This window comes from Puntigrus tetrazona, chromosome 22 (assembly GCF_018831695.1).
Source record: "Puntigrus tetrazona isolate hp1 chromosome 22, ASM1883169v1, whole genome shotgun sequence".
Classification (NCBI taxonomy): Eukaryota; Metazoa; Chordata; class Actinopteri; order Cypriniformes; family Cyprinidae; genus Puntigrus; species Puntigrus tetrazona.
The window spans coordinates 1024129-1036358 of NC_056720.1; the positions used below are offsets into that span (position 1 = coordinate 1024129).

The 12230-nt window shown below is 41.8% G+C and overlaps 2 protein-coding genes across 3 annotated transcripts in view; one reads left to right on the forward strand and one right to left on the reverse strand.

The window, feature by feature from the left end:
• LOC122327917 (proline-rich protein 36-like) overlaps positions 1 to 6316 on the reverse strand; it is a 7697-nt gene extending 1381 nt beyond the window's left edge. The window contains exons 1-4 of one of the 2 annotated variants that reach the window (XM_043223599.1): positions 6097 to 6316; positions 4752 to 4840; positions 2735 to 2822; positions 405 to 2628 (exon numbers count right to left, since the gene is read on the reverse strand). In XM_043223599.1, the coding sequence (XP_043079534.1) occupies positions 405 to 2628; positions 2735 to 2822; positions 4752 to 4840; positions 6097 to 6175 (2480 nt within the window). In that variant the 5' untranslated portion in view covers positions 6176 to 6316. Of the gene's footprint in view, positions 1 to 404; positions 2629 to 2734; positions 2823 to 4682; positions 4841 to 6096 lie in introns of those variants that run through there. The other variant, XM_043223601.1, reaches the window with a different exon arrangement.
• On the forward strand, positions 6223 to 11989 carry si:ch211-103a14.5 (guanylyl cyclase-activating protein 1). Its single transcript, XM_043223723.1, has 5 exons — positions 6223 to 6352; positions 8005 to 8332; positions 10623 to 10772; positions 10866 to 10956; positions 11039 to 11989. Exons 2-5 carry the CDS (start codon positions 8135 to 8137, stop codon positions 11176 to 11178), a joined length of 579 nt encoding a protein of 192 aa, XP_043079658.1. The 5' UTR covers positions 6223 to 6352; positions 8005 to 8134; the 3' UTR covers positions 11179 to 11989.
• The last annotated feature ends 241 nt before the right edge of the window (positions 11990 to 12230 follow it).

The window sequence follows — 12230 nt, forward strand, 5'->3', positions numbered from 1 at the left end:
GTGTTGTTCCAGAATCACAGGCAGTTTATTTATCTTCCTGATGATTCATCTCAGCTATGTTCATGTGCTATGAGGGAGGCGTTGTGTGAGATGACTGTAATTGTATGCATTATTCCAAAGAAACAAATGTTATGTAATCTCTCTCTACATAATCTAAAGTCACCAAATCTCTTATGGAATCTTTTTTCCGCCTCAAACTAAAAATAAAAAGATAGTTGGTGCTGATTTATTTTTATTTTTTTGTAATTACAACACAGACGAGGCTTAAGCCTAGTCACAGAAGTCTAAGATGTTCAAGTAAAAGAAACTTGCACTGACTGATATTAAAACATATCAGTGCATGCATTAAAGACATTGATTCATGATGACTTTAACAATGGTATTTGTGTTTGCTTTTAGTTTACCTGTTTTGGGATTTAGTCGAAGTGGCCAAATTTTGAGCTTTTTTGGCCACTTTGCTTTCCAGCTCCTTCATGTCCACTCCACGAGTTTGTGCCGGCAGAGTGGAGCTCCGGTTTGTCATAGGATTGTATGTGGCAGGGGGTGACGTGGCTTCGTCATCAGACAGTGGAGAGTTCCAGTCATCTCCGTTGGTCTCCATCTCCTTGACAGCCGAGAGCTTGGGGTCCATCTCTAGCATCTTCTTCTGAAGAATACTGAGAAGTGTCGCCTGGCTAGCGGAGACGGATGGAGCCACTTGTGCAGGGGTTTGAGTGGGTTTGGTCTGAACAGGTGGTTTGGGTTGGTGCTGGATATTTGGGGGAGGTCCAGGGGCCTTGGGAGGAGAACTGGGTGGTTTAGGTTTGGGTGAAGTGAGGGGCCCATTGGTGACAGGAGGAGGGGTCGGAGGTACGGAGGGTTTGGCAGGTGGAGGAGCAGGAGCAGGATGGCTTGGAGGGGGAACATTTGTGATTGGAATAGGTAAGGGTTTAGAGGGTGGAGGGGCAGGTTTTACAGGGGTAGCAGGAGCGAGGTTACTTGGCGGGGGGAAGCTGGTAGTAGGAGCAGATGTATCAGGTAGGAAGGTTTTAGAAGGTGGAGGGGCACTTTTTACAGGGGTAGCAGGAGCGGGGTTACTTGGCGGGGGGAAGCTGGTAGTAGGAGCAGATGTAGCAGGTAGGAAGGTTTTAGAATGTGGAGGGGCACTTTTCACAGGGGGAGCAGGAGCCGGGTGACTTGGTGGGGGAACTGGAGGTTCCTCCACAGTGTCCGAGTTAGCAAATTCAGGTGGTGGTGGAATGAAGACCAACTCTTCTCCAATTTCCACATCTCTAACAGGGATACCCAGTCCACTAACAGAGCTATTCCTTGGGCTTTGTAGAGGGGTTGAGTTTAGCTCTGGCTTTGAGTAAGACACTTCTGGAAGGTTAACTCTGGTTAATGGTGGGGTGATTGGTTGCATGTTTGTGGTGGGCTTTAATTGTGCGTTGGGGCTGTCTGGTGTTGGGTTTCGAGGAATAACAGTGAAGGAGTTTGGTTTTTCTTCACTAGGTTGGATCACAGAACTGACCGGCTCTGATGAGTTGCTGTTCTGTCGGGACAGAGTAGTTCTCTGCTTTTCTCTTTCCTTTGCAGCCATCAGCAAGGCCAAAGGTGAGGTTGAGGTCTCTTTCTTTACTGAGCCGTCTGCGTTCCGTTTGTTGAGATGTCGGTTCAAGATAGGGCTGTACTTGCGAGGCCTGCCAGGGGATGCAACTGGGGTCACCACCTGCCTAACATCAGGTATTCTTTTCTCTATTTTGGGCGAGATTCTGATTGGTGCTGGTACCTCAGTGGGTATTTGTGCCAGTACAGGCTCAGGACTTATTTTGGGCTCTACCTTTGCGGGTTCACTAAGAACTGGTGCCATGTCTGGCTGGTCCTCCTGTAGATACGTGCCTAAGCTGCTCCGACGGGCTGGTTTGGTTGGTGGCACCCCTGGTTGTAAAGATCCAGTATTTTTCCCATTATTCCCATTGACAACACCAACTGTATTTCCAGCAGAATCTTCCAATAGCAGAATGGACTGGACTTTTTTTTCCCGTTCTGTCTCTCCACCAAGTAGTGTGCTTTTTTGCACGTTGTACAGTTTGGCTGTGTTCTGGGGGTTAAAGCTAGATGGTGTTGGGTTAGAAGCAACAGCTGGTACAGGGTTTTGGGACTGGATGTCTAGATTAGGTATGGAGGACATACGGATGGGTTTTATAGGTGCTGTTTTCTGAGCTTTTGCAAGAACAGGTGATGCTTTCAGTGGGGGTGGTGGTGGTGTAAACTTGGGGCATTCTGGGATATCTTGGACGTCAAGACTAGAGAGGGAACCTCTGAGACTGGAGCTTTCTGATGGAGGTTTTGGAGGAGGCATTGGTGGAGGTTTGAGGGAGGCAAGGTCCAAATCTGCACTGTAATCAGAACCAGCAAGTGATGGTGTTTTCGGGGGTCCCAATGGTAGGGGATGCAGGCTTGCACGGTCTGAAGAAGGGTCCAATTCACCGAAGAACTGTGGTGGGAGAGGGACAAATGATGGAGGAGGAGGAGCTGAAGAGGACGGTGGGGGTGGAGGGGCGGAGCTAGGCGGAGGGGGAATAAGTATTTCCCCTTCGAGTAGGTCTGGGACAGAAAGCATCCTTCCATTTGGGAGATTTGTGGTGCCTACAAAAAGACAACCACAGGTAATCAAAACACCTCATTATTTGCTTGCTCCTATATTTATGTTCTCTGATCAAAGACAAGATGTTAACTATTGTTGTGATCTCACCTGTACCGTTTATCTTGGGCTGATTGAAGGGTGGAAGGACTGGTACCTTGGGAGTTGGAACTGCAAAGCCTTGCACACTCTCAGACGACTGGGATTTAAAGAGAAGCATTTGTCAGCAACATTCTGATTAAAGGAGACTTTCAGAAGGTAAGGGAGTCTACAGCAATAACACACCTTTTATTGTAGGAGCCACTGAGTCAGAGTTTGAATTTCTAGGCACTAAACCAACCAGTTTCCCAGAACTATTCAAAGAGCTTATGACGTTCAAGGATATGGATCCTTTCTTTCAACTTAACTCTTTTTTCTTCGCCTTTATGTCTCTGAGACATGCTTAAACTGTTGAGAAACTGCAGGACCCATCCCGATTTCATGCTCACACGTGGGATGACATAATATCCCAGATGTGTGTCTGTACATCAGGTTTTTGGACACTCCTCACCAACACCCCATGATTTAAATGACTGTTATGAGACATTACAGCAATGCTTCAGGAACATTCAGGTTGCTAAAACAAATGCACCCAATGTGATTTTTTTACTAAACAGAGCATAATCTGTATCTGATAAGAAAAAATTTTTACTCATAGACAGCTTCAGTTGGATTTAACTAGTCCTTCATTCTTGACATGCAAAAGGGACACACCCCTTAAAATTGTGTTTGTGTTTCAGGTTTTGCAGTTTTTATAGGATCATCTCTCAAGAAAACCTGACCAAACCTTTAGGTGTGGACATCCTCATACGGAAAAAAGACTCTACAGTGATCTAATATATCTAAAAATTTACTTTGTGTGTGTTGCCTTTTTATTGTGATAAAATTGATAAGATTGGGAAGGTCCTAGAGCCGGGTTTCGAACTTGGGACGCCTGTAACACAATGACATTAGATGTCGGCACACTTGCCCACTACGCTATCGCTGCCAAACATCATGAAAGTTGTATTTTACGATGAGTGGTACAGTTTACATTTTAGTCTACATTTACACATTAGCTAGATGCTTTTATTCAAAGTGCATGAAGATGGGAGTGTTGTCTGCTCATGCAAAAGGCACTGCTGTGGTTGCAAAGTGGCTAAGTGGCTACGTTTTTCATTGTTTTATTGACCAGATGCTGAAAATCAAGCATCTGCAACCATACCCCTAAAAGTATTATATTAACCCTAAGTATGAACCATAATAATAGCACCACGCCACGGGATGTGTGTACGTCTGCCTGATCTCTTCTGTACACAAACAAAACATGTATTCAAAACAGCACCTGCAGGTTTAGATAACTTGGCTGGCACTAACCATCATCTGCACGCCGTCTAACCTCAGCACGGAAGAACCAGAGGAACATCTGAATCATCAGGATCCTGATCTCATGAGGTGAACGAGTGAGCCGCTCGGGTCCGAACACGCTCAGACTGTTAATGACTGACACACGGAGTGATTGTGTTTGCTGTGGTGTGGGCATCACCAGGGTGATACAAACACAAAACTGATGATGTGTGTGTGTGTGTGTGTGTGTGTACACGCTTTGTTCTGTCAGAGTGAAAGTGTGTTTACATGCTGAGGGTGTGTTTGTCCTGAAGCTCAAAGGTGTGTCTTCAGCAATGTGTGCAGAGGACGATTTCAGCACATATCTCTCAAGACTTCTATTATCAACGGAACAATTAAATGCAAAACGTACAGTAGCGACGCGCCAAAGCACATTCAGATTGTGTGTCGTAACCGATATACACCGGCAGTGTATTTGATTCCCATTTTCATACACCATGCTATTTACATGCTACTCAAAGGTACTTAAAAACCCCAAGGTTTTACCATAGCTCATTTCCAAAAAACAAATGGCACAAAAGTGTTTTTGGCTTGTTTTTCAGACCAATTATCCTGTTTTTACCATGATTCCAGTACATTTGCACTAGTAAAACCAACACTGCACTGCATATATATCTTACGATAGATTCCAGACCTTATGATATTAAGTTAGATTCCATCTCGCGGGTGAAGTGTGGTCATGTGATCGTGTTTTGGGATGTACCGTGAAGTGTTTGACAGTCGGACGTGACCGCACTTTAGCGGTTCCAGACTCGGGGATGGCAGCTGAGTCCAACACCAGCTCCACTTTATCTGAAAAAACACAGACAAGGTGTTAACATGGTTCAACCAGCCAATGTTGTTAAAAGTCACTGCTCAAGGCCATGTGACCTCCACAACCTTAGAACAACAGGTTAATATGCAGGTCAAAGGTCGGTGTCTGGTTCGTCATATCACACATTCTCGGAAAGCCAGTAATAACTTTGACTAAACACAAACTTCTCTTATTATTCAGAAGAGATCAATATAAAATAAATCAAAACAAATACTTGGAAGTTCATTTCCTGTTTGATGTTTCTTATCTAATCTGACTGCGTTCGATGTAGGGTCCAATAAGGAGCCGAACCCGAGACCTTTGTGTTCCAGGTAAGCGATCCGTCTAATCTGTGTTTGCTCATTAACAACTTTAAACGTGTTAATGATGTAATTACCAGAGATTCTGCAGCCCTCGTCGTCAATCATTACAAACAGGAAGTTTGACCTGAATTATGACCGCAGACGTCACAGTGTTTTTTAAAGCATCTGATCTTCCTTTACAATCAAACGTCAAACCAAGAATGAAAATGTATTAGTTTGCGCTTTGGGACGGACTTAAAAATTAAAAAAAGGGTTTCATATGTTACAAAAATATAGTAATGGCTTACTATGGTACTTGGAAATATACCTTGGTACATGTCAAAAATACAGTGGTAGTACAATTTATATAAAATCATATCTTTCTGTATATACACTGTAGTATCATCATAGATGTAAAAAACTGAAATGGTAGAACCAAAAACTTTGTCCAAATGGTAGCAGCAAAACATGGTCTCACTCCTGTTCATATCCAGAACCAATATATTAGCAATATATATGTCCAAAAACAAACACATCGTGCTGTGTACAAAATCATCGTAATATCATGGAATATGTCCAAAAAACTAAACGACAAAATAGTTACTATGGTATATGTAGGAAAACACGGTGCTACACTGTTTTCTGTGAGTGTAACCGGACACGTCTTTGTCAGGTCACCGACCTCCGAGCTAAACCGGAGATACTCGTGAACTTCTTTTACGGTTATTCTGTCAGAAAATAAATATGTTTTTGCTACCAACGTATTTGAAGCACGGACCGATTCGGAGCCTGTTTTTAAAGTTCGGTCGTGTCTTAAAGACAGAGCCTCGCGCCGAAGTGTGGCGCGTGCGCGCGCGCGCGCTCCGCGACAGGTGCAAGGCTCGCAGGCGAAACGCTCGAATAAAGAGCTGTAATATCTATTTGAACTCTACACGAGACGGAATCTCTCTCACCCATGTCCTTGAACTCCACATTGGTGTCGAAGAGAGACTGATTCTTCCGACCCAGGAAATTGAGCGATCCTTTCTTCATGCTCGCGAGGAGAGTGACTGTGTCCGCGGTGATTAAAATCAGCGTGATTTCATGATTTCGGGGTTTAGCTGCAACTGACAGTGAGCTCGAGCCCGTCACTGATTCAGAGGAACACCGAGCAGAAGAAAATGGCCCCGCACCTGAAGCTCCTGTAACCCCGCCCACTCACAGAGACAGGTGAGCTCGCGCGCGCACACACACACACACACACACACACACACACCCTCACTCTGATAAGATGAATGAAACCCAAATATTTGCTGTCATGGTGAACTTATGGTTAGATTTACAGTGATCATGTGTGTATAAATCTTTCCTGTAATTAGATGCAGACGTCCAAAGAGCTTTTTATAAATAATAGCAATTTAATACTCCGAGTCTCTCTATACATATTAACTTTCATGCTTATAATTCGTCGATGTAATATCTAAACAATAAAATGAAAAGATACAGCTAAGGGTTATATATATATAATTAGATTATATTAAATTATGTACATTATTTATTAGTTATTATTGACTTATTACATTATCCGTGTATGTTTATATAGGTTCACTGCATATTTTGTTAAGAATTTCGATTTGTTTTTCTTATTTGACGTCACATTATATTTATTTATGACAAAATAATACAATTTAAAATGTAATAATATTTTAATAACATTTTAATAATATAATAAAGTCTTTCAGAATGTTGTAGGTATTTATGTAAAATCATAAATAATATATTGTTATATTTCCTGTTCATTCTGCCCATTATAGACGTGATAGAGGTCTTAGAACAGTCTGGAGTCCATGACACTCCTGTATTAGAAGCATCTTCATGGTTTTCACGTGCTTTGAAAAGCTGAGAAATGAATCAGTGAGTCGCTGATCGCAGAGAGTCGGTGTGAATGAAAGTGAATCTTAGGGAGTGAGAGCGAGAGGGGCGTGTCCCGTCATTCCTCGTCGGCATGGCAACGCAAACCCGTCCTTCCTGTTCCTCCGGGTTGTCATGGCGATCTGAGAATGTTCAGAATGCGCGCCGAGTTCCGGCGTTCAGCCGCTCGGGTTTCTGAGGAACGTTTCTCGCATGCTTCACATGATTCATGATGGATGATTCCCGTGATGCTCGTCCGTCCTCGCTGGAGGTGCTTCATTACAGGGACCTTAACGCTGGCGTTTTCCCGCCCTCGGGTTACTCCACACCTGCGCGACTTTCTGTCTTTCTTTTGATTGTAGAACTACTTAAAAATCTGTTTCTATCTAAATGTCTCCCACGAAATCTGGCCGGGAATCTCTCTTTTCTGGTCTTACATGAAACTATCCGAAGTTCTGTTCATCATAAAGCAATCATTATTGCTTTTCTGTATTTATCCTGTGATTTATTAGTTCTTTTTGTTCTTCTGGCAACACCTTCACAAAAGTAATCATGGTTTTACTACAAAAAGTGCACTAAAGTTAAACCACGGTCAACCGTGATTTTTGGTAGTAAAGTAATGGTCGTGCAAAATAACATAATATTAATATTTGTGATTTATTTTGTTATTTCTTTTCTATTTGTTTGTTTCTATAACTGTACGGTGTTGATATTTTGTCAGTTTGATAAAAGAAATGAATAACATTTGTCAAGATAGATAGATAGATAGATAGACAGACAGATAGATAGATAGATAGATAGATAGATAGATAGCTGCTCTAACATCAGGCTGATACTGTGTTTGACAGACAGTCAGAGGTCGTGACCTGAGGTCAGTCGGTCATGCTGACACACACACACACACACACACACACACACACACTGTATATAGGATTCCCTGTAAGCAGCAGGTAATTCTCTGTATTTTCCAGAGCGGAAAAGAACAGCAGGGAGTGACGTCAGCAGTAATTGGCCGGGACACCCTCCTCCTCTTCTGTGCTGAGAGCCGATCTGAGCCGTGTCAGTGTGAGCAGAGAGGGCCAGCGCTCACAGATCGGCATCATGGGAAACTCCTCCAGCATGTCAGTGAAGGAGCTGAGCGCCTGTCACTCCCATCAGTGGTACCGCAAGTTCATGACCGAGTGTCCGTCCGGCCAGCTCACCTTCTACGAGTTCAAGAAGTTCTTCGGCCTGAAGAATCTGTCAGAAACGTCAAACGAGTACGTCAAGACCATGTTCAAGACCTTCGACATCAACGACGTAAGACTCTGCTGCTTTGCTTCTGCGTATCTGTGCATCCTCATTTAAAGGCATGGTTCACGATCAAGATATTTTAAAGAATGTTGGTAAACTCCCGTTGACTTCCACAGCATTTTTCTCCATATTATAGAAGTCAAAAGCTAACACAATGGACATGTTAGTGAAAAATACTTGTAACCAAATGATTGAAGGAAGCTATTGAAAAAATGCTATGAAAGTCAATAGGTGCCGTCAAATGTTTGGCTACCAGCAAGAACTGCAGCTTTTGTGTGTTACAGACTCAACACGAGCAAATGACAGAATTTTGGGTGAACTGTATCTTTAAATGTTTGGTAACCAAACTGTTGACGGTACCCATTGACTTATATTTCTCTCCATTTTATATGTCAACAGCTAACATTAACTGCTGTGGTGAAAACACAAAGGAAGATTTAGTGAAGAATGCTAGTGAATGGTTAATGGTAGCCATTGACTTGCAAATACTATGGAAGTCAATGGGTACCGTCAATTGTTTGGTCACCGGCACTCTTCAAAATATGATCTTTTGTTCTAAAGAGATTATTGTTTGGATAATATGGATGTGCATCAGGTTAAAGTCGTGTTCTCAAGAACTTTTATGAAGCATAAACCTGATTCTTCAACGCATCACAAACAAACTTAACAATTCACAGAAGTCTAGCGCTCTATACTAAGAATCTGAAAGATAAAGAGCCATGACGTCTGAACTCGGTGGTCAGCGCTCGCCTCACGTCTCTCCTGCTCCGGTTCAGCTGAGGATTGTGGGTAATGAGATCTGTGTTAATATAGTAAACTCAGGCCAAACATCAGCACTGCAGAAGGTCAGAGATCTTCACTAAGACCCGGCAGATCCTGTAATCTGGTTAACTCAGGAATTTATACACTGACCGCTCTACTTTACCTCTGATCACGGCAGCTTCCTTTCACGTCATGGCACTTTCCATCAAAAATACAAGTCCGTCTAGATTAATAGCGTCATCAATTACAGCGTGGCTGCTCCGGCGGCATTAAAAGACATCTTTGAAGCAGAGACCTGATTCCTGCAGGCCTTGTCAACTACAAAGCTTCATCCATTCATTCATTTACAAAAACTAGGCCATTTGTTGACTGTTATTGGTTAGCATCATGCTAGCAGGACTCTCTCGTGATTGTTTTGACATTTTTTTGTGATTTCTTCTCGTGAAATATTGACATTAGTGCAGGAACCGTAAACATCTAGATCCTTCATACACTTCAGGTATTTGCACATCTTTGGTTGTCTTCTTTAAAAAGAGAAACTTCATCTAAAGATCGTCAGAAGACGAAAACAATGACGTATTTGTCCAAAAAACATGAATTTATTATTAATATTTTAAATCTATCCTTTTAACCCCTAGGTTTTTAATCAATTAAAGTCAGCTACAGTAAACATCTGAGTATTTCATTGATTTCTTTTTAATAAATTGAATCGACTGCTTTCAGGAGTTTAGGACACATGCTTATTCCATAACTGTTTTGTTATAGTATATATGCTTTATTGATTTATTTTTTAAGATGTTAGGCTCCAGTGTTTTCCGTCATAGCTCTGCAAAGGTTTATTTCAAAAACACTGTTGTAGCTATTAAACTATATCCTATGGTTTTAAACCTTCATTTAACCTCAGAACGGTCGAGAGAGATAGAATTAAGATTTTTTTTTGTAAGTCTACTTTAAGGTTAACCAGCCTGCTTTACATGTTTCAAGATGATTAACAGATTAGAAATAATCAAAAAAAAACGTAATTGGTCATATTAATGAAGTAATTGAAATAGTTACACTACTTATTTCATTTTCAGGTGCCCTATTATGATTTATGAAAGTTCATATTTGAGTTTTGGGAGTTCCCAACAGCAGGCTGAAATGCAAGCAACCTCAAAACACTTGAATTTTTTTATATATTTGTTCAACAACTCCCAAACCATTTATTCAACAATTGATTTTTTTTCGGACCCCTCAGCGATTGGTCGATTTGATTTAAAGCAGCTTTTAGCGCTTCTAAAGACACACCTAGCGTTGGAGAATAAAATTGCATTTTCATTCAGACCAACAAGTGTGGGGCAATCTGCCGATGTTTCACGTTTTCTAAAAGTGACTCGTTTCAATGATTCAGATCAGACTCTTTTTACACTGTGCACTTTCGCTTTTAAAACTTCACAGGATGTTTTCGTTTCCTTAGAGCCGTGTCGCGCACCGCATGAAAGCTTGTTTTTTTGTAATCTAGTAACTGAGTAACTTGTTCTTGTGTGATCCTCAGGACGGCTGTATTGACTTCATGGAGTACGTGGCAGCTCTGAGTTTGGTTCTGAAGGGTGGTGTTCAGCAGAAGCTGCGCTGGTACTTCAAGCTCTTCGACGTGGACGGCAGCGGCTGCATCGACCGCGAGGAGCTGCTGCTCATCTTCAAGGTCTCCCATGAATTCAGTGACATATTTGACTGAAAAACCATCTTCTAAAACAACGGAACAAACTCACTTTCATCTGCTGTGTTTCTGCTTCAGGCCATTCAAGCCATTAATGGAGTGGAGCAGGAGCTTTCTGCTGAGGAAATGACTGACATGGTGTTTAACAAGATTGACATTAACGGAGACGGTAATCTGTCTGATCTATCTGTGCTAATTAAATATGCAGATGAAGCAGTGTGATTCACAGATGTGTGTGTGTGTGTGTTCAGGCGAGCTGTCTCTGGACGAGTTCATCGAGGGCATCCAGGCGGACGAGGTTCTCTCCGTGATGTTGACTCAGAGTCTGGATCTGACTCATATCGTCAGTAATATCTACACAGACATCGGCTCTGAGCAGCAGCTCAACTGACCCCAGACCAGCTGGAGATCAGGTGCCAAACGAGAGGAAGACGAGGAGCGTTTCTCAACTCTACAGCTGCTGAAGAGCTTTAAACCCTCATCTCAGCAGCCTGATTATTCCCCGTAACCACACACCATAACTGAGACTAGAGCAAGCGCTTTGTTTAAGTGCACTTATGCAGGTAACACCTAGGGAACAAATCTCTAAAATGTGCAATGTTTCTTCAGCCCTGTGATGTACAGCAGGTAGATGATCTGTCCTGCAAGAACTCCATCTTAATGTTACATGGTATTGTCATATGTATTATAGTATTATAGTGTACATACGTATAGTGTGCGTTTGTAATGTTACTGTAATTTTACACCTCCCCATTTCAAAGTAAAATATGAAATGTGTTATTTGTATACAGAATAATGGCTATAATGGACCTCCCTGTATATTTCGACTCGATCTATTTAAGGGTTAATCATTAACCTGTCCACATATAAATACTGTTGCAGTGCAAACGTTTTTCCGGAAGCATTTAATCATCTTATACATCTAACAAATGTAACATAAATCAGTTTCCCAAAGATATATTTTAATATTTACGTGAAGTGCGAAAACAAAACGGCTTACGTCACACGCGTGACTAAATCTGATTGGTTCTTGGGTATCAAGCGCGCCAAAAGTGGTTTAATGAATGTGAATAGAAATCCAAAAGAAAGTCTCTTAAATAACACGGACCGACCATTTCTGTTTGGTTTGACAGTGTTTGGAACGACGAGCTAATTAAAATATATTTTGTACAATCTATTAAATGAAATAATAATAATAAAAACGTGTTATATTTTTATTTTTACTCAGCTTCTTCAAGCGTCAAGTTCAGTATTAGTAAGAGCAAAATACAGTAAAAATGAACGCTTCTCCAGAATACCGTTAGTGTACTTACATCCATTTATTTAACATTAGAGCGCCACCTTCCGTCTGAATCACGAAACATCTTCCAGAAGCGCGCCTGCCTCAATCTAAATCAACGACTAGTAGCTGCATCTGTATTTGTTAAAAACCGTTTCTGTGAG

Excerpts from the sequence above, each read along its gene's own strand:
- si:ch211-103a14.5 (XM_043223723.1), top strand. The coding sequence starts at position 8,135 with ATGGGAAACTCCTCCAGCATGTCAGTGAAGGAGCTGAGCGCCTGTCAC. Across the intron at positions 10,773-10,865 it reads AGCTGCTGCTCATCTTCAAG|GCCATTCAAGCCATTAATGG; the intron begins GTCTCCCATGAA and ends TTTCTGCTTCAG. Across the intron at positions 10,957-11,038 it reads GATTGACATTAACGGAGACG|GCGAGCTGTCTCTGGACGAG; the intron begins GTAATCTGTCTG and ends GTGTGTGTTCAG.